The 22,443-nt window shown below is 39.9% G+C and overlaps 1 protein-coding gene across 1 annotated transcript in view; it reads right to left on the bottom strand.

The window, feature by feature from the left end:
* Nucleotides 1-7,130: 7,130 nt before the first annotated feature.
* The window catches only part of KIAA0825, a gene marked incomplete at both ends in the record, with an annotated part of 215,425 nt that continues 200,112 nt past the window's right edge, over nt 7,131-22,443 (bottom strand). The window contains one exon of the mRNA XM_082497577.1: nt 7,131-7,245. Within this exon, the coding sequence (XP_082353703.1) occupies nt 7,131-7,245 (115 nt within the window). The remainder of the gene's footprint in view (nt 7,246-22,443) is intronic.

Below are 22,443 nucleotides of genomic sequence, written 5' to 3'. Positions count from 1 at the left end.
ATCTAAATCTCCCTTCTTCCAGTTTAAAGCCATTCTCCCTCGTCCTGTCACTACATGCCCGAGTAAAAAGCCCTTCCCCAGCTCTCCTGTAGGCCCCCTGTAGCGACTGGAAGGCCGCAATAAGATCTCCCCGGAGCCTTCTCTTCTCCAGGCTGAACACCCCCAACTCTCTCAGCCTCTCCTCATAGGAGAGGTGCTCCAGCCCTTGGATCATCCTCATGACCTCCTCTGGACCAGGTCCAACAGGTCCATGTCCTTTCTATATTGGGGACCCCAGAGCTGCATGCAGTACTCCAGGTGGGGTCTCACCACAGCGGAGTAGAGGGGCGTAATCACCTCCCTTCACCTGCTGGCTACACTTCTTCTGATGCAGCCCAGGATGCTGGTGGCTTTCTGGGCTGCGATCGCACATTGCCGGCTCATGTTGAGCTTCTCATCCACCAACACTCCCAAGAGCTTCTCCTCAGGGCTTCTCTCAATCCATTCTCTGCCCAGCCTGGATTTGTGTTTGGGATTGCCACGACCCAGGTGCAGGACATTGCACTTGGCCTGGCTGAACTTCATGAGGTTGGCATTGGCCCACCTGTCCTGTCCAGGGATGCTGGATGGCATCCCTTCCCTTGAGCATACCGACCACACACAGCTTGGTGTTGCTGGTAAACTTGCTGTGGGTGCACTCAATCCCACTGTCCATGTCTTTGGCAAAGATGTTAAATAGCACTGGTCCCAGCACTGACCCCTGAGGAACACCACTCATCACTGCTCGGCACTTGGACATTGAGCCATTGACGTCAACCCTTTGAGTGCGGCCATCCAGCCAGTTTCTTATGCACCAATTAGAGATCAGGATGTTGTACAGGACAGTGTCAAATACTTTCACAAGTCCAGGTAGATGACATCAGTTGCTCTTCCCATATCGACCAATGCTGTAATGTTGTCATGGAAGGTCACCAAATTTGTTGGGCATGACTTGCCCTTGGTGAAGCCATGTCACTGTCACTGATCACCTCCTTAGTTTCCACATGACTTAGCATAGTTTCCAGGAGGATCTGCTCCACGATCTTGCCAGTCACAGAGGTGAGACTGACTGGCCTACAGTCCCCTGGGTATTCCTTTTTTCCCTTTTTGAACATGGGGGTTATGTTTCCCCTTTTCCAGTCAGCAGGAACTTAACCGGACTGCCACAACTTCTCAAATATAATCGGAAGTGGCTTCATCTGCCAGTTGCCTCAGGACCCACAGATGGATTTCATCAGGTCCAATGGACTTGTGTACCTTCAGGTTCCTTATTTAGTCTTGTACTAGATCAGCAGTGGTCAGTTCTTCATTCTCACAGCCCCTGCCTTTGCCTTCTGCAACTTGGGCGATATGGCTGGAGCACTTCCTGGTGAAGACTAAGGCAAAAAAGGCAATGAGTACCTCAGCCTTGTCCACATCGTGGGTGATTATGTCTCCTGTTTCCTTCCTGAGTGGGCCTACATTTTCCCTAGTCTCTCTGATGTCACTTACATACCTATAGAAATTTGACATCCCTGTCCAGATTTAACTCTGTCAGGGCTTTGGCTTTTCTAACACAATCCCTGGCTGTTTGAACAGTTTCTCTGTATTCCTCCCAGGCCCCCAGTCCTTGCTTCCACCCACCGTAGGCCTCCTTTTTGCTTTTCATTGTGTCCAGAAGCTCCTTGTTCATCCATGCAGGCCTCCTGGCTTTTTTTTTGCCTGACTTCTTTCTTGGGATACAATGCTCCTCAGATTGGAGGAGGTGATCCTTGAATATTAACTAGCTTCCTTGGGCCTTGGGCCCCTCTTCCCTCCAGTGCTTTATGGAACCCTACCCTACCAGTGTGGAAACCTACCAAGAAGACCCCCAAGAGGCCGAAGTCTGCTCTCTTGATGATTGGCTGAGTATAATCCTTGTATATTTTATAATGTTATCAGGATCAATATTGGTTCTTTAGTATTATTAATGTTAATTATTTAGTAGTATTGTATTAAATCTGTTTATATTTCAACCCCCGGGTTTCCTTGTTTTTTCCCAGTTCCCCTTCCTGGGTGGGGAGGGGTCATCAGGTGACAGAATAATTGTCTAAATGACAATAAATTTTCGTGGCTTCTTCAAACCATATGAAGGCCAAATATCCAAATATCCAAAAGTTATTAGACTTTTTACATAGAAAAGACAGATTATGGGACAAAAAAATAAAGTAGTTGGATATTAGGTAATTACAAATTTACCTAAGTTGGTTGTGCAACCATATTTCTGTCCTCTAGTGAGTTCATCTAGGGACAAGTATATATGACCATGTCATTAACAGTTATCATAGGGAAGACACATGGGTGCATTGGTAATCACTCATCAGGTGTTTTCTAATGAGTGAGTGCTTGTTTTACAAGAGTAATTTTCATTACTGTATTTATTTATTGGGAGAGCTGAAAAGAAATTATTTTTCTAAAGAGCTTTCCTGAAAAGAAAGACAAAGTTGTGTGCTGTTGCAGCAAACCTCCACCATGGTCATACCTGTTGAATGTGGTCACCATTATGCAGTTGTCTTATTTCTACATAGAGAATGGATGTGACTCAGGGGTGTGTAGACACTGAGACTGTTGTTCGTTGGAGCATGGATCACTTTACTATAGAAGCTGGATTATGAGCTATTTCAACATTAAACCACTTTTTTCAGTAGGAGATATTATAAAGTATCTCCTCAGAGATCTCCTCAGTAGCATCCTAACAGCTGCAGTTGTCATGGATCTAAAGGGCTTAATCTGGTAGTCATCAAATTTGCACTAGCCGTGGCTTGAGTGTCTCCTTGTCAGCCTTGGTAGAGTCGTCTACGAAATTTAGACATACAATCTTAATTCAGAGGGTCACTTTATGTCATTACTACATGGTAATTGCCAATTCTTCCTGAGAGACTTGTTACAGAATCACTTTTTCAGGAAAAGGAAAAAAGGGTTTGGATTTATTTTTGCTTGTTTGCAGGATTCCTTGCTTTTTAGAGTGTTTTTGGTCAGCCGTATATCATTGTTTCACTTGCTGCAATAACAGCTAGTAGTCTATTCTCAAATGCTGTGGCTAGAGAGGAGTAATCTGGTTCCTTCATCATTTTACTGATGGGTATTACAAGGCCCTCAGTGATATCCAACCTGCTCAAGACCTTGCATGCTTTTCTTGTACTGCCTGGCTGGCAATGTCACTCGGTTTAGTCTGCTTCCCAAATGTTGGGAGCCCACAGGCAGAGGAGAAAGCAAGCTCACCCTTGCCTGTTTCATGGGCCTTACAGTTGAAATAGTTTCAGAGCTTCTGCTTCCACTCTTACAACTCTTTACAACGTGGACAGTTACTACAGAGAAGCGGCTTTGCACCAGCCAGGACCTCCTCAAGATCTATACGATCGCTTAGAAATCTCCCCAATGCCATCAAGTTACTCTCTCATTTCATGCCTAATTGGGCAATGGGTCTAATTCCTCACTCTTGCGACTGTTGCCTTGGAAGTTTGAATAGTGCCTGTCACTAAAAATGATTGCATGTATTTTTAAGGAGTTCCATAAAATAGTTTTGTATCAGCACATAATTGGTATCTTACTGTAGATAAGACTCAGTAGTATTTTGTGAAGACCTCCCAGCTGAGAGGGAAATGGAATATTTCTGTCAGAGGAAGCTAATTGGAAGAAGCCAGCCTCATGCCTACCTGGCACTGCTGTGAGGATGTAGAGATGAATTAGAGAACATCCATTTGCCGCCGTGTGTATTTCCAGAACAAATAGCTTTGTTGCCTGTGGTGTCCACAAAAGCCCTCTCCTGGAATAAAGCATGATCTACGGGACACTGTTTGTCAGGACAGCAGTCACTAAAAGGCAGGGCTATGTCTTAGTGCCTGTCTTTTCCCCAAATTCTCTCTCTCCTGTCTTTCCCTAGTTTCATTACTATTAATGGTATCTCAGTTTTTGCCCTGCTTCTACTTCTATTAACTGCCTTTCAAAAGTTACAAGACGTTAAGATTTGGAGCACCCTGAACTGGATACTAAAAAAATGTAGTTAGAGATATTCCATGCCATGAAGTCTCCTGTTTAAGCCTGTTTTGTAAAAAAGGGCTAAGCATACTAAAATGTTAAATGAGAATGAGGTTTAAGCATTAATGATAATGCACTGTTACCTACTTTCTGCTATCAGATCCAATTCATTTGTATAAATATAATAATTTCCTTTTAAGCTAACGGGGACGGCTTTTGCCCATTCAGAAAGGTCCGCTGTACACAACAGACTTTAATCCTCATTTTTGACTACCTTTCCAGGAGCAGTTAACGTGGTCAGTCTGCAGGAGTCACCCAACACAGAGCCCACACTGCAGCCAGCAAATCTGGATCCTGTTGCCTTCATTTATTGAGGCTAAACATAAATGTGAGACATTCTTGGGTCAACAAGCAGTGACAAAGAGCCAGGACATAAAATACACAAGCAAAACATTGCAGCTTTATGAACCCATCACTCTCCAAAACGAACCTGATCTTAAGTCAATTTTAGAATCAGCAGAACCTTTATACGAATATAGAACTATTGTTGCATTAAGAAAAGCCAAAGAAAGCAGCAATCTGTTTTACAAGTACTCCTAATTTTACACACCTTACAATGTAAAAATGATCAGCTCTTTCAAGTGTCTTTCATTTTTCTTCAATTAAGGGTTTAAGTTTAAAGTAAGCAGTCTTGATAAATTAATGGTATGTTATTTAGCAATCTTAGTTATACAACTCTTATTATTACTGTAATTTTACTGAACAAGTGCGAATGTTGCAGAAGTATCTATTCAGCATAAGTGATGTTGCCAACATGATGTTTCTTTCGCACCCTGAAGGTCAGTTAATAGGATCACTAAATTGCCAACAAACCGAGTCCTGCTATTTCTCAGCAAGGATTGAGGAACAAGTTCAATTTCAAACACACAGTAGCTTGCGTTCAGATAGTCTAAAAGACATATGCAGAGAGAGGTCTGGAAAAGAAAAAAAACATCCGAATAAAATATTGTGCAAAGGTTCAGCTTTTATTCCGGCTACTTATTCTGTCTTGTCAGCTCCACATTGGAAAAGTTTATAAATATACTCTTGCTAAGAAAGACAAAATTGTCCTAGTGCTACCCAGTGGGTTACTGCTGAATTAATTTGGCAGGGAGAGAAGGGAGGAAGGGGCATGAAGAATTTCTTTTTTTAACATGACTGTTTACAGATTATTCCAGAACCAGGTGTGTTGTGAATTTAAAGGATAATAACCGGTTTGGAGCAACTCCCCATATGGACATTCCCATTTCAGTGTAAGTGAGGTTTTTTATTCTGGGTTATCTTATTTCACTTGCAAAGTTTATCCTGTTCAGAGCAAGCGTTTCCCAGAAGGGGAGCTTCTTCACAAAAAGTATTTCAGTCAGTTTCACCACATAGACAGAAATTCACTTTGTGCGACTCTACAAGAAGTTAATTACGTACAATAGATTTTGATAAAATAGGAAAGAATATTCTAACCTCCAGCTTCCCTGTGCACTAACGCATTAATAGCATGGCTCGGAGCAGGTGTGCCTCATGTGTGAGAATGCCGTACCTGCCATCACAGGCGATCCCTGTAGCCATGTTTTAAGCCTTAAGACCACAACTAATCTTCAAAGGTGAAATACAAAGCAAAGAAAATTGTTTTTACACTTCATCACTTCTTTATGAGCTGAAATGACCGTATCAGCGGCAGAGGACAAAGTCCGTTTTATTCTTTAAATAATATTTTTAGCATTTTTGAAGCACCAGTGCCTCACAGCACTTTTGTCGATGCAGTGTTGTAACAAGATCTTCGGAGATTTGTAAGATGCACTGGTCCCTGTTTTCATTTTAAATGGTCTGATATTTTATATGCACAATAAAAAACCCGAGCAATTAAGAGGAGGAAAAACGGCATTTCAGATCAGACCCTACAGGCGTTATGGCTACCAATGCTGCTGCTGAAGTCTTTGGGAAAAAAAGTGCCTTTCTCCTATTCAAGTGATCTGAGTTATGTCCATAATAGCGTCTGTGAGGAGATGTGGTGGGAACAGGAGTAGCTGCAGCTCAGTTTGCAGCCTTAGCAAGAACTTCATCGGGCGGAGGAAACAGTTCCCGTGGATTTCCAATGCAAGAAACAAATAGCAAAATGAGGGATTATTTCAGTAGAGCTGAGAAAATATTAACCACACCTTCTGTATAAAAAATATTGTCACAATAGCCACCTGTTTAACTCAGCTATTTTTAGACTTTGTTTACTGAAAAGGAAAACATTTAATATTTCGAAAATCTGAATATCAGACAGGGCTTACTTTGAAAACGAAATTTTACTATGTTTATCAGAAATAAATATTGCATTCTTTACCGTTTTCTCTTCTCAGTTCACTGTAAAGACAGTCCTTCGAGCACTGCCTGTAAATAATTCTTTTCAATAAAAAGATGCTTCTCAAAACTTTAAAAGCTGCTAACAAGTTTCTCTCCAATGCGCCTTTTAAGCCATGAGGTACACTGGATGTTGCGCTGGGATTAGCGAGGGCAGTAGAGCTGATGCAGTTTTGCTTGGGAACCGTGGCCAAACATACTCATCCCATAGCGACTCACAGACGACTGCAGACCTGTGGCCTATACCTGTCTTTTTTGTACATTTTGGGTGATTTAACGCCAGGACTAACTAGAACACAAGTGCCAAGAGCGAGGAAAGGTCCTTGAGCGACGCTAACTGGGGTCAGGCTGACTCCAAAGCAGTCGAGGGAAGCACTGCATGGCTGTTTTCTTAGCACCAAAGTGCCCCAAGTCGCGTTATTGTCAGAGAGCGTTTTATACTTTTAAAACAGTTCTGGGTTTGTCATTCTGGTTTATGCCTCCGCGGTATCGAGATACACCCTCCTTGTTTTGTGGCACTGTCATCTTCGTACATTGTTGCTCGCCTCACGCGTGTGTGAACAACCGCTGCCTGCACGGGGTGAGTAGACAATAACAGGGGAACGTTCCTCAGTTTAAAACTCCTACTCGAGAGATATATTCCTGAGCTTTCTAGTCCTGTCAGTTATAACTAAGCCATTAAGTTAATCATGTTGAATTCAGAAAAAGGTGCTACCCGAAACCTGTCAAAGTAATTATTCTTCTTTATCCTCCGAGGTAGGAGTGCTCTGTGTCAAATAAACATTTTTTAAGTGCTCCACCATAACTTTCTCCTCGTCTTCAAGCTCTGCACCTTCTTTCATCTCCCACCTGAAAGAAAAAGAACCTTTTATTAATTTTGTTTTGTGTTTTAAACCAGCCCTTAGAAGAAGCAAGTCCATGCAAAACTCATTACTAACAATTCACCGTCCCCTGAACGGGGGCGGGTACACCGGCGGAGATTACTGGATTATACAAAATGCAACCCCAAAAAATCTTGCCCCACACAACTGGCACAGCCGTGAGACAATCGTCACAAATACTACTGCAAAATCTTACTTATATTTATTGCGGTAGTGCTTTCAGTTTCTGTTTTACATCACGCACGTCGGTAGAGGTGGAAGCCTTGTAAAACTCACAAAGTGGCAGAGCTAACGAGGGTTTTGGAAGCTAAGCAGATGCACTCAACACTCTGTCAGTTTGCAGTGAAAAGCAAAGGCTCAAACACCACAGCTCAAATATTTAATGTGAATGGTCATCATTCTCCTGCAGTGACAATACTGTGTTACAAAATACCGCAAAACTGACGGGCTCTTTGTTTCGTTACCCATCGGGTATACCCATCACACCCAGCAATAAACAACATAACAGATTCTTCCCTTTCTCTGTGTGAATACTCAATTCTAGATTAGGATAAAGTCCTAATACCATTAAAACTGAAAAAGTAAAAGAATATGAAGATGATTTTGATTTTCTGTAGTCGCTAATTAAATATAAAACCTTAGGAGTCACACGGTATTCCCTTGAAGAAAATCAGGATAATAAATGCAGAAATAGTGCTGAAACATAGTCAGCTAAACTTTGTAGCGCTCTAATTATGCCTACATAATGCTCAGTAATGTGGCTCTATCTCCCTTACAAATTTTGTGGATATTTAAGAGTTTGATATGCCTTTAATATTAATCTCTTTCTGTTCGAAGTAGATAACAAAATTTAGGCTTCCAGTTCAGACTGGCTGAAGACCAAAGGTAAAGCATGAATACTGAATACAGAAATCATATTTTCAAGTATCAAATCCAGTAGATTATAAATGAACCATAGGATGATCCTGTAAAGTAGGAGATGTGGAGGAGCAGCAGAACAAAGACTGCTTTTAGGAAACTCATGTCAGGAGCAATACTTTAATCCTGTCCCCACACTTTTTAGGTCCTCGTTCAGACCGCAAAAACCAGAAGCCATATACAAGTTTGGAGGGGTGAATAAATCAAATATAATACAGAATGCTGGGAAGAGCACATTGCATTCATCATATTTGCAGAAAGAGGAGAATTGTTATTGGCAATAGAGCATGGCATGCACTTTTTGGAACTGTATTTAAAAGCTTACTAAAAGCAGAAAAAGAACAAGCGCTCTGTAGTACAATCTGATCGCTGAAATACAGTTAGGAAAAAATATATTCAATGAACATGTACAAATTAGCATATATCCATCATACCTCTACCTTAAAAACTGAATCTGACAACCCACATTTCTGCCTGGAGTGAAGAAGTATCAGAACAAGCAAAGCATACTATGAATAAAATTAGAAACACTCTATGTCCGTGATCAAAGTTTTGCAATAATTAACTTCCTATTACTCCACTCACGTATGACTACTGTCATACTTAACCTTATCTGAATATTAACATTAGGTGCGATCAATGGCTATGACGTCTCTCTGCTCCGCTCTCTGGCTTATGAGATGTTTACACACCCTGGCGAAGTGAGCCCCCCGCACGGTTACTTTGCGTCCCCGGTGAATGCTGCTGAAGAGGGCGACTGGTTTCCCTTTTTCCTTGTGCTACTGCACCACGGAGCCCCTTCAAGCCCAGGAAGAAGTCGTGCAAGCCTTAATTGGAATTTATGGTGCTCAGAGTCCTTCCAAAACACCACTTTACCAGCCGAATTGATTCATTTTAATTAATGTGATTTGTTGCGTATTTTTAAGTAGAGGAGCTGTTTGCTTAGACAGGCGACTACTGAAAACAGTAAATGGAATACATTCAAAACAGTTATTGCTGGAGGTATAGCACAGAAATCTAGCAGTCTTGGCTAATGGAAGCTTAGCAATAAATCAGCAGATTCCTTTTAAAGATAGTGACTTCATACTTGTCAGCACATTTCATTGAATCTTTAACGTTCGTGTTGGTAAAAATCTTCAATGTCATCCAGTTTGGACATTCTTTAGTGTTCACTTTATAACAAGTTATTACTAATACATTACATTATCATTTTATCAAAAAGTAGTCTATTTTTAAAGCATTTAAGCAGGTCCAATGAGGATAAGAATGTCTTCTATGCATTCACTTAACAGTATCCATGAATTAAAGATCTATGAAATGCGCTTGACAAACACCCGGTCCCTCATCTAATTTAGACATTTTTCCACTCTTAATGCGCTTAAAGTCCGGGGACAATATTGTGTTTTTAAAAGACTGCTGGACAGTAGGCAAGAAGGCCACAGTGTATCTCTGCTGTTCTAAATGGGATGAGAAATCAGGTGTTTGCGTTTGAGTGGAAAAGGAGTCAACATTTACTATGCAAAAATTTGTCCAAAATGGAACATGTTTTTACTAGCATATCTAAAATGTGTGACAATTGTTTTGGCAATAGTAATTGGTACAAATCCAACTAGCGGGTTCAAGTAATGTGAATGTGAATGAAATTACCATCATGAATAACTTTCAAAATGCAAGCTTCATCAGCTGAACAGCCAACCTGCACACCTCTGTTGTTTCAAATTATTAGTAACGTAGCTCTTTTAGAGAAAATTTCCAAACAGATAGGTGGCATATATTTTATTTTTGTCTGTCTGTATCTTGGAAGATTAAATAAAATCAGCATTTCAAAAGGGTACTGGAATTATTTGAACCAATCCATCATATCACCATCTACATTTTGCTTAGAGTCCATATAACCATAAGAAGATGAGTCCGAGTGTCCAGAATGCTCAACTTTCAGTATATATTTATATATATTTAAAAGAAAGCATATGTTTAGAATAAAATTCGATCACCTTTGTAATCTTTAGGGTAGCGTTGCAAGTTTTCAGGCCCATAGGCCAATGCTACTTACGTACTTACAGAATTAAACATTTGAAATACGGTTTCAAAATATGCTGAAGTATCAAATAATGCAGGTGACGTATCGTGCCCACCTGAAGCAAATTGCCTAAAATCTTTTCTCTGTATGTCATTTGTTTCTGTGTTGCGTGTGGCTCATCGAGGGGAAAAAAAACCCCAACACCCTAGCGGTATATATTTTTCAGATAAATATGGCAAAACACGTCACAACAGCTAAATACAGGAATCGCTGAAGTTTTCCGCTGGTCAGCCCAGACCTTGGATCAAAGAGGATAACTAGCACTGGGAGGGCTTCTGTTCCTCCTCATAAATAAGAGGCAAGAGAGGAAGAAGTCTTGGCTTGCGCATCCACAAGCTAAGGAAGCGCGAGGGGAGAAGGATTCAGTGCCCCGGGAAGATCCAGTGATTCCAGCTCAGGTTTCCTCAGCAATGAATCCATGCCCTATCCTGGCTTATAATTAGCATCAACACATCCATTTATATAGATGAGTATACGTATAGAGGAGTCCTGTAGGACTATGGTGTGTGATACTTTTGTCTTTCCACTACACTGAACTGTAAAAGGTAAAGAAACAGTAGATGTGTTTGAAAAGAGGCAGAGAAAAATCATCTTCTGTGCACCTGTCAAAAAGCATGCTGGACATTTCAGCGGGGCTGGATTTAACACGTGGTGACACATTTGCCGCTGTGGTTTTCTCTTGCACTGTTGCATATATTTTGTAAATTGCGGACATATTCCTATGAAGGCACCTTTTAAAAAATATAACAGGGACTACGTATTACATTTAGGTGCTTGTTAGAGAGCAAAAGGAACTATACACAGTCGATACCAAAGCAGTAGCGTATTAAATCAGAAATAAAACACAAACAGTAGTATGTGTATAGGGAATACCAAAAGCAACACAGATTTTATCTGCAGCAGATTGCCGCATTTTAAGCAGTTTCACTAAGACATTCACTTTAACTGATACTCTTTGATTAGTTACTAAGTTTGTTTATTACAGTTCATTAGTTACAAGAAGTGCGTGACGATTAGAGGGGGAAAATTATGTAAAAAATTATAAGCAAGAATAAACATGAACAAAATTGAAATAAAATGCAGGAATACTATTCAAATCAGATGTATTTTGAACTTTGAAAAATCTCATTATCTGAGAGACCACCCATGCCCTTTTCTAAAGCTTATATAAAACAATGTCTAAAAAGTGAACAGTTTGCAGAGAGGGTCACCCTAATACAATTTTATAATGGTATTTTATGTATTGCTAATAGCGCTTATGTAGTATTTTGATATCTAATGCATTTCTTAATGTCTTGAAAAATGTTACATCACACGTAACTCTATGCAAGGAAGGAAAAAAACCAAAAACAATGACACCATTGTTATTTCCTATGGAAAAGGTAGTATGTTTTTGTTGGCAAATAATGAAACATTAATGGTACAGATGTACATTAGATAGTTGAAAATATGTATTTCCATATTGAATAACAGATATACTTAATAGTCGCTATGTATCAAAAAATAGCAATGTGTTTGGCACAGAGCTAAGAAGATGACGTAATTCACATCTCACCTAAATCAGACACAGACAGTGCCATTCAAACATCCCAACATGGGAAATATTCCGACTTCAAGCACCACAACCTCTTAAGTTTATCTGTTTTTAAAGTGGTGAATTACCACTGCAAAGCTTTACAGACACACTATTTCCAAGAGCAGTTTCGATAAAAACAGGCAGCACAAGTAGAGAAGGTCTTTTTTTTTTTCCCCAAGTATTAGGTAAGAAGGCAAGAGTGGGAAAAGAACACAAAAAAGGTGCTTAAACTTAACTGACATTCCCTTCTATCTTTATGTGATGTAAGAATCGTTTCATGTAATTTACATGGAAGTATTTTCCACATATTCACCCTCAATTTCTTCCGTAATTTTCCTTTGCTGTAATTTTCAAACTTCTGTCTCAATGCACTTGTTTGTCAATAACGCTGTAAACTGAAGGAGGCAAAGGAAAGCAATAGTTTGCGCATAAACAACTAATTGATGCGATTTCATGAAACTGAGATGAAATTCGTCCCATTGTTCAATAGGTGCAGATTTTCTGCACGGGACTTAACCCCACTACGCGCTGCCAGCTGTCGCCTGTCCTCTTAGGTGGTGTGCTCGCAGCTGTGGAGCCCCCCCGCTTCAGTTGGTCCTGGGGTCCCCTTCGGTTTAAAGAGCATTTTTCATGTGCGAGTGCTTCCCGCAGCCTTTTGAACTGGAGCACACATGAAACCATTTATTGTATTTTCTCCAAAAGAGGTCTTCGTACTTGTCCTTATGGGTGCTCCTTGCAGAATGTAGTTATGGGAAATATTATTAGCGGCTTGACGAAGATGAGACTGACCAGCCGTCGACAAAGAGGGAGGAGACAACGCATGCGTGAAGCAGAGACAGGTGTTTTCGGTGTTTTGTTTTCGCCTTTTTCAAGCTCCCCACTAGTTACAAGCCATCATCACACATCCTGTTCTCATCCCTGTGCGGGACCTTTCCTGAATTCAAACACCTCTGGTCGAAACAAACATTATCACTTTGTACCGGATTATACCGGCATATCTATACCCGAGATGGAAAATACGTGGACATTGGAATTTTTGTATAGTTCTTGAGATTTCTTACGATAAATCAATTCATTTAAATTTTAATTTACATGTAAATGTTTATTTCAATCCACAACAAACATATGCATTTAAATGTATTAGAGTACTGCCAACAAAGTCAGTAGCGTACTCCACACTCAGCTGCAATGGGTAGAGAAATCATGCGGTTAAATAAAATATAATGTCTTGCTACCAGCTTATGGAGCATTTTAATGAATTACCTTTTTGCTTTCTGAAGTTCACGAGAGACACAGCTGTGGATTGTTTTCACAGGCAGTGAAACAATTGTTTCATCAATGTCTAGCATGTTATACTTCACCACGAGACAACAAATCTCAGCAGCTGGTATCACGTTTGCCATTTTTAAGTAATAGAAGAATATACATCTCTGTAAGTTTCACTTCGTATTTCACTTGTAAATACACCTTTTGCAACATGAGAAATCATAGACCATGAAATGTGTTTTACATCAGTGTTAGACAGCCAACTAAATCCAATGTTTGTCCACAATCTCAAGTCCTGGAAAATCTTTCCGTTTCTATGTGGGGCATTGTTTTATTTTTCTAATGGTAGCATTAAATTTAAAGGGAAGTCTCTGGTAGTTTAATCAGATGGCATCTGGTTACAATAATTTATTTAAGACTGTGACTAACATTTTAATGCCTTAAATATTAACCATTCAAAAATTGTATGCCCCTGTAGTGGAAAACTATATTGCTTTCAGGACAATCTATGCAAAAATTAGTGTCCTTCATCATATTAAGAAATAAATCAAACCTGAACATTTCAATACAATTTTGCCAAATTCCTTTCTCTTACTTATACAGAAACACCATGAAAAATGCCCTCCCAGAATTTTCCCAATCGATAAAATAAATTGATTTATTTCCTAGAGGATATAGAGGAAGACACCATGAGAATTATTATTTATGTTTTGATTATCTATATGCCACAAGAATGGACGTGAGGGGAAAAAAAATGAAAGGAAGACACAGCTATAAGGGATCAACAGAGTTACGCTCCGACTTCCAAAGAGCAAGCCAAAAGAAAAGAGACAGTATTTTGATGTACTGAAGAAATCGGTGCATGGGAAACATTTTAGAAAGTATGTCATGAGAAGAGAAGAGAAGAGAAGAGAATAGAGCTCTGACTCACAGGTTAACCTGTCCCAGCTATCAAGTTAAGACATTAGAAGGATATTTAAGAAGTTTTGAACTGAAATAGAAACTTCACAAGTGTTGGAATAAAATGATGAAAGACTCTTTTCCAGGGCACGAACACAGCTATGAAGGATGTTGTCAAGGGCAGCGGAAGGCACACAGCAAAAATTTTAGAAGGTTTCCAGCTGCAATAAGAAAGGAGAGGTAGTATCTACCCAGCCTCCCTGTTATTGGTGTTTGCTGTCCCACGCCTTTGAAAAACGGTGAATCAAGCCTCACAGGCGCCAGGCTACGACTTGCAGACAGCAGGAACACGCTGCAAAAAGATGAAGTCTTCTCTTGTTTAGTTTTTGGGGTTTTTGGGTTTTTTTGTTTGTTTTTAATTTAACCTTTTTTGTGCACAATTCTAATACAGTAGAAAATTGGAAAGATCTATATCCTCAACATTTGTTAGTTCTTTTAAAAAAATCATTCAGTGAAATTTCATTTTTTCAGTGCACTCTTTCAACTCTTTCCTAACTGCAGAGCTTTAAATAACGACCATTTGAGAGAATTGGGCTCATACTGACCCAGCTTTGTTGAAGCTGTCACCGTATCTTATTCTGAAGTTAGTCCAGTTTGTTAGGTTTCTGTGGAAGCAGGATAGCTCTTTAATTTTATTTTATCTCTGAGATTTCTTTTTTTATACACAACTTGCATACTGCTCCTCTAGGTCCAACACCATTTACATCGCAATTAATGTTGATGTCATAGTTAGTGTGTCAAAAAACGGAAAGATGTTCTTCATAAAGGTTTGGTGAGTGTTTCCAATTTAGGTGAGAAAACATATATATGTGTATGCATATATATATATATGACATTTCTAATTAATTAATGATAACAATACAGACTGATAGAGAAAAGGGAGTGTACTAAACAATTAACAGAAGACTAATTATGCACTTCTGAGAGTGCCAAGCTGTCTGTCAGTAGATGAACACAACTAGAGTGAAACGAAACCTAGATATTTACTCCCAAGAGCAACTTGGGACTTTAGTTTCTATAAATCCTAAAGTAAGAAAGGGATACAAAAGAGAGAAACGACACATTTCTAACAGTTTTCTTCCACACTGATCTAATTCACTAACATTCCTCTTGGACTAAGGCATCCGAATGCCCATGAGGCTTCTCGTGCCACAGACCCTGTCCTACTGGCTTTCCACCACTCCACTGTTGGTCATGGAGTAGGTGTCTCTTTAAACAGGGACTTGTTACTGCATTTGAGTGGATTCTGGGGTGAATTACATGCTGGAACGCATAAAGAATAAAAGGCCCATAGAAATATACGTATATCAGCAGGATCCCAGAGCTGGAACGCTTTTGCGAGATGCAGTGATTGCTGGCACATTCCCGCAGTTGGCAGGTTTAGGGAAGGCGCCTGCCACTCTCTCCTTTGCATTTTAATAAATACTTTTTTTAAAAAAAAAAAAAAACTAATTGGTGAACAATTTTGGCTGAAAGATCTTGAATAACATGGCAGATTTTAAATGGCCTGTTCATTGTCAAGTAATTTTGATTAAGGTGAGCCTTATAAATTTAGATCCAATGTGAAAGCATTTAGTTTCAACATTTTATAAGTAAATGCTGTGAGTTTTTATTAAAAATAGTATTCCAATATGGATTTTTTTTTTAAATTTCACTTTTTTTTTTTAACCCAAACTGATATTTTCAGCTTTTCAGTAACCAAGTATGTGTAAAGTATTTTATGTTTAAAACAAAGCATTTTGATTTTTTGTTGTTGCTTTTTAAATAAGTTAAACAAAAAACCCCAAACGCTAATAACAATAATTTAGACAGCTTCAGTTTGCTGGACTTGTGCTTTACTCAGATTTGGACCAAAACACATCCCCTCTTAGTCTAACTGCTTAGGATCTTAAGCAAAGCTTATTCACAAAGGATAATTTCGTATAATGACATTCACAGAAATAATTGTGCTAAGATCATATGCGCTTATTGCCTGCAGAGTGTATCCTGTCCCCATTCTTTTATTTCTTCTTTAGACTACCCCCAAAACCTCTAGTGCATGCATGAAGTTGCTTACCTGGCTCTCTGAATTAAGAACACTGTATGCTTGAATGTGCAAACGCATATCATATTTCAAATATATATGCATATGGCATACCTATATATACCTATATATATACATAAGTACACATATATGCCATCCAAGTACCAGAGTAACAGTGCAGGCATTCAAGAGGGTAGATTTTATGGAAGAATGGGATCAATAACATTATGTCTAAGCTTGGAGATGAATATTCAAAGGATTTCGTATTTTCAATAGTTTTAAATAACTTGGTAATCACCATATGAAATGAATTTCATTATTTTAAGAATTAAAATATTTTTTCAAGAAAATCAAGAGGCCCAAATTCACAAAAGGAAGTATCTTATGATCACCGTGCTGGCAACATTTCCATGCAGTAAATGCAAGTTTTACCTGCGTATGATTGCATGGTAGACCTTAGGAACCAAAAATGCATCGACTGAAAATATCCTGCTCTTCAGCTCATGCACTACTTGTTCCCTCTCTTCACTCCTCCCCTTTTTATTTCAATTTACAAAGGCTTTCCGTAATGAATGTTGAAAACCCAATGTAAATACTTTAAAGGATTAAGCTTTCAAATGTGGTTACTCTGGCATATGTATGTTCTGTAAATACAAACGCAAGATATATCTGCTGAGAAATTATATTTGATAATTTGACAGCTTTGTGGCTTAGGAATATAAAAAATTCATATTTTGTCAACAAAAAACCTCCTCTGTTTGTTAAGAAGGGGCTACTATGGTAGCACAGAAGGATGAGTATTTTGAAAACACAGATTATTATGAGATTGCTATAATCCCCTAATTTTCTTATTTTTAAAAAATATTCATTTTCTTTCTTTTAAAAGAATCCCACTCAGTTCATAACATGCAGAAAAAAAACACACAATCTACGCAGAACATTTAGGGGAATTAGGAAGCTGACTTTGATTGGTACCAAAAGGTTTTATTCAAATTTCAGCAAATGATGGGCTGCTGAAAAATCTGACATCCTTCCACGTTCATACCAAAGAAAAAACCACTCCTGCCTGGCCTGTGGCCAGAATCCCCCAGTCTCCTGTGGGGACCAGGCATGCCCCATCCTGGGGTGTCACTGGCATGTAAGGTTGGTTGTTCATCTACAGCAATGGCCACCTGGAGCAGGTTGCTCATGGCCACGTCCTGTTGGAGTATCTCCAAGGGCAAAGCCGAGACTCCATTACTTCCTTGTTAAACCTGGTCCAGAGTTTGACCACCCTTGGAGTAAAAGAAGTTTTCTTCTTATGTTTGATAGAATTTCAGCATTCCTGTTGCGCCCATTGTCTCTGGTCCTGCCACTGGGCACCACTGAGAAGAGACCACCATCTTTACTCCCTCCATCAGGTGTCCATACCGAGGGATAAGGTGCCCCCAAGCTTTCCCTTCTCCATGCTGAGCAATCCCAGCTCTCTCAGCCTCTCCTCGTTTCATCGTATTTCACCGAACCATGTGGAGCTACCCCAGATGGCACACAAACACCACGTCTCCTTCACACCTATAGAAATCCTAGCAGGCAGCCTTACCAAAGGAAACATTAGCCCCATCATTAGCGCTGTCCCATATGGCACAGTTGTCCCTCCTCGTACACGCTGCAGCTGCATCGAGCTCTGACTACTACACGTTCGTGTAACTAAAGATGGTATCGTAGGATACTTCTATGCGCCATGACAGAGTGTTGTAGATAAATGCCAGCGACGGCACCGATGGAGCTGCTCCCCGTTCTGCAAGTGGCGCCGTTACGTCTGCGTGGTCCCGGCTCAAGTGAAGGATGTCATACCTCCACTGACAGGGGCAGGCTTCAGATTGCTCAGGTGACCTTCATTTTGGCATTTCACGCATTCTAAACCCTCAGCTTGCAGTTTGAGTAATCTTTGAGGATAGCACATTTGTACACTGTCTTAAAAGTAGAGAGTGCCTTATGGAAAATGCTGACAGCAATCCAATACAGAATATCACAAGATGGCACACATGCCAAACCGCGTTACAGGGAATATAATCCTAATGCTTTATACAAGTAAAATAATTATCTGTTGTTGGTATTAAAAGGACACCTACAAACGTTTCAGTATAATCCAGCTGCCACTGGAATATACCCATTTCACTCCCAGCAGGTATATTTCTTGGCATGACTACATGTTTTTGGTAGCTCTGCCTGTTGAGGCTGTGCTCCCTGGGAAGGTGTAGTCGATGAGGGAAGTGTCCCAGGCTTGGTGGTGTGGGAGATGGGGTTCCCTGGGTGTCCTGGTCTCCTGCCCAGCTCACAGCTTCACTAGGGGAAGATCCCCTTGTCCAGGCCGCAGCGGTCACGGTTCTTCTGCTGTGTCTCAAATCCTCCTACTACAAATGGTCCCCTCATGACAGGACAGACATTGAGGTGCTGCAGCGAGTCCAGAGAAGGGCAGCGAAGCTGGTGAGGGGTCTGGAGCACACGTCTGATGAGGAGTGGCTGAGGGACCTGGGGGTGTTCAGCCTGGAGGAAAGGAGGCCGAGGGGAGACCTTCTCACTCTCTACAGCTCCCTGAAAGGAGGGGGTAGCGAGGGTGGTCGGTCTTTTCTCACAAGGAATAGGCGATGAGACAAGAGGAAATGGCCTCAAGTTGCCCCAGGGGAGCTTTAGCTCGGGTATCAGAAAAGACTTGTTCACGGAAAGGGTTGTCCAGCATTGGAACGGGCTGCCCAGGGAAGTGGTGGAGTCACCATCCCTGGAGGTATTTAAAAGATGGGCAGACGTGATTTAGTGGTGGTTTTGGCAGCGTTAGGTTAATGGTTGGACTCAATGATCTTAAAGGCCCGTTCCAACCTAGACGATTCTATGATTCCATACTAGTGAACGAAAACTCCTTTGACTTCCCAAGGTTTGGATGACCCCATAGGAACAATATCTAACCATATCATGGGAGTCACCTGAGAAAAGGAAGGATGTTGCCTTTACACTACTTTATCCATGCAAACTTGTCCCTGTGTAGAAAAATCAAAAAGTGATCATAACTCTTGTCATGGCTGAAATACTGAAGTACACAGGCTCAAATCAGACATCTGTACTGCACATAAGTACTTCATTTCCCTCTGACACTCGCAGGGTAAACGTGGTCCCTCCAATAAAGGACAGCATGTGAGTAGTGCCTGTATGTCTTTTTGTATAGAAAACAGATGTCTAGTATAACAAAATCTACAATCATTTTTTTCAGCTCTGAATTACCTTTTTGAAAGTAAACTGTGCAGTAAATGAAATGATCATTAGTGGCTAATAATCCTGAGTCAGGATTAATTCTTTAATGGTAGAGATTGGGAAAGAATGTGCCAAAAATAAAACAGAATGAGAAAGAAATAGAAAGGCCAGGATAAATTGGCTGGTTTCCACTGTTAGATACAGAAAAATTGAATTCAACAAGCCCAGAAGCCTAGCAGCTGCTTCTTATTTTATTTTCAAAACTTAGTAACTGGTTGTATAACCCTGTCTCGCTCTCCCTGAGGATTCCCGGGGCCAGACTGAAAATGCAACAACCAACTGATGCAGAGATACCGTCTCAAAGAAGAATAAAATAATCTGTAGATAAAAATCTACATAGCCTGACAAATCAATTTCAGACTAGCAAACAGGTGAATAAACAAATATATAGGAGGAGATAAAGGTACATAAACATCTCTGTCCAACCTATGCTTCTTTGTTAGTCACTTAGGTCTTTCACTGCCGTATTGCAACCCTTAACAGACGGGTTCATGCAAAATAAATAAATGCAGGCGGAAAGGAAATATTTGTTTATGTTTGGAACTGAAAAACTAGTAATTTTCCCTAGTTCATTCCTACATCAGTGCAACTAATATTTACATCCAAATGCTAGGAAGAGAAAGGTAAGTGAAAAGAGGACTGGAACTATTGGAAATCAGTCATGCAGACCAACATCTTGCAACCCAGGTACGGGACAGAGCTCAAAGAAATTCACCCATAGCTCTCTTGAATAAACGGGCAAACAGATTTGCTCTCTCTGCTTAGCTGAGGTCCATTCCTTAAACTGCTGTTAACTGGAAAAAGATGAATAAACAAAGGCAAATTTCATCTGGTTTTGACCCATTACAAAGACTGGCGACTCTACAGAACAGCCTGCTGAGCTCTGGTACGCAAAACTGATCTTGAGGACAGCATCTTTAAAAATTTAACTTCTTAAAGCCATGTATTAAATACATTTTAAAATCGTGTTGATTAATTAATTTACTCAGCATGCATACAGGTGGAAATCTTTTAACGGTAAATAGTGTTTACTATATTTCAAGATACATATTTAGACTAGTTGCTAAATAGGGGGGTTGATTAAACAGAAATACTACATCATGAAAATGTCTTAATATACCTCATATTTACCGTAGCTTTTTTCCTCTCCTCCATTCTCTGGAAAGTTAAACACTACTGTGCACATATTGTTTTAAAGATTATAAGGCTCTAGTTTTCCAATTAATCCAGCAGAATAATTTATATTCTAATATTGGCTTTACTAATGCAAGCAGTGACTGAGAAATTTTCCTCTACTTCATATAAATACTAAAGGAATTGGCCTATTACATTATTTTTCATTAGCCTGTTAGTGTGGCAATACCAAAAACCTTGTGGTACTAAAAGAGAAAAACAAAAATGGATATAATATGATAAAACTTGAATGATCTGAGCACAATATATTTAATATCGATTTTGTATGTCCTCCAGTGAAGATCAAATTAATTGCCTAACAGGCTGGTGAGAATAACATTTGGCAAATTACTTGCCAGACTGTCTGCTGGCATTGTTTTCTAGGGTACATAAGCTAAGGATGGCATTATTCAACAGATAAAGCAAAAAGGCAGTTTTACAGCTTACTGTGTAGGATACAGGAGATGTCAGGAGTGGAGGTCACAAAGCAGGGAGGAGATGGGTGAAAAAAAAGTCAGAAAAGAGTAAGACCGTGCAAATACTTGTTTGAGACGTGTAGATTCAATTGAATGGCACAGGTTTGTTGTTGCTATCATGTAAATGATATTTATTCCCACCGATTGTTGGAACTGGGAACTTGCTTGGGATTACGTGCGTATATCTGCAACCAAGAAACTCAAAAAGACATATGTTCACAACTTTTACTGACGCAGAAAACACCAATTTGGTGAACATTTTTTATGGAAGTATACCCACTTTTGCATCATCTTCGAAAGGAAAACACATTTCAAAGCTAGAAATCAAGAAAATACCTTCAGGCAGTTTAACAGGTTGGCTTTTGCCAGGCAGTACTGAGGCTCACATCCCTACTCTGCCGCCCTGGTCAGCGACGAGGGAAGATGCGCAGCACTCTATCGGGCTTCCATACAGCAATTGGGTGAGGATTTGATTAATTCCTTAGCACGGGAGAAAGAAGGTGTCGCTGCGGGACGGTCTGCATCTTTCTAATTCAAACGACTCACTGGAGACACGCGAGAGTGACAGAGGAAGGGTCTCCCACGTACCGGAGAAGTCCCCGCCTGGCAGCCTCCTGCCTGATGAACCTTAAAATGTTTGGATTTCATCCTGATGCAGGACGGGAACACTTTCTAAATATCAGAAATCTTCTCAGGACAGGAATATAATTTCCTCTCCTTTATCCACCAAGTATACCACAGTCAAGCCAATAAAAGCTATGTGTCATCCAGATAACATACTTCCACATATGAAGATCTGGAAGACATAGAAAAAAACGGATACAGGTGGAGCCTACAGTATCTGGCAAAATGCCTATCAATGCCATTTTCAGCATTCAAAACAGGAATTCACAGCCTATTGATGTCTCTGCAGCAGCTTATACGTTTCAGAGAAGGTGACGCTAAGCGTCGGTGTTATATCTACCCCGATTAGGATAGATCGGAGGTAGCAAAGAGTTAAAAAATGTAATAATTCATTGCCATATTTGAACTCCTGGTAATGCATTTTTTATTTTTAAAAATCAGAAATCAGCACAAAGTTCAGTGCTTTCAGGAAAAGAATAATTCCTGCATAAAGAGCTGCCAAAGAAATAAAGAAATGATGGATATTACAATAAATGAGACCATGAAGCCAGTTAGTGCAATGTTTCTCTCTTTTTTGAAATTATAATTCTCTCTATATTTCTGCTCAAGGCGAGCAGCATTCTTGCTACATATTTGTGGAGCATCATGTGAACTTTATTCTAGGATAAAATATTGAAAGAATAAATTGTTGAAAATGGAATGGTTTTAATTATTCAGTATTTTTAATACGAATGATAGATTTAGAAATTACGAAGCGCCTTAGGATCATAAAACCTACAGCGTCT

Source organism: Vanellus vanellus (genome assembly GCF_965231255.1).
Source record: "Vanellus vanellus genome assembly, chromosome: Z".
In the NCBI taxonomy this organism is placed as follows: Eukaryota; Metazoa; Chordata; class Aves; order Charadriiformes; family Charadriidae; genus Vanellus; species Vanellus vanellus.
This window is presented reverse-complemented; position numbering and strand designations above follow the sequence as displayed.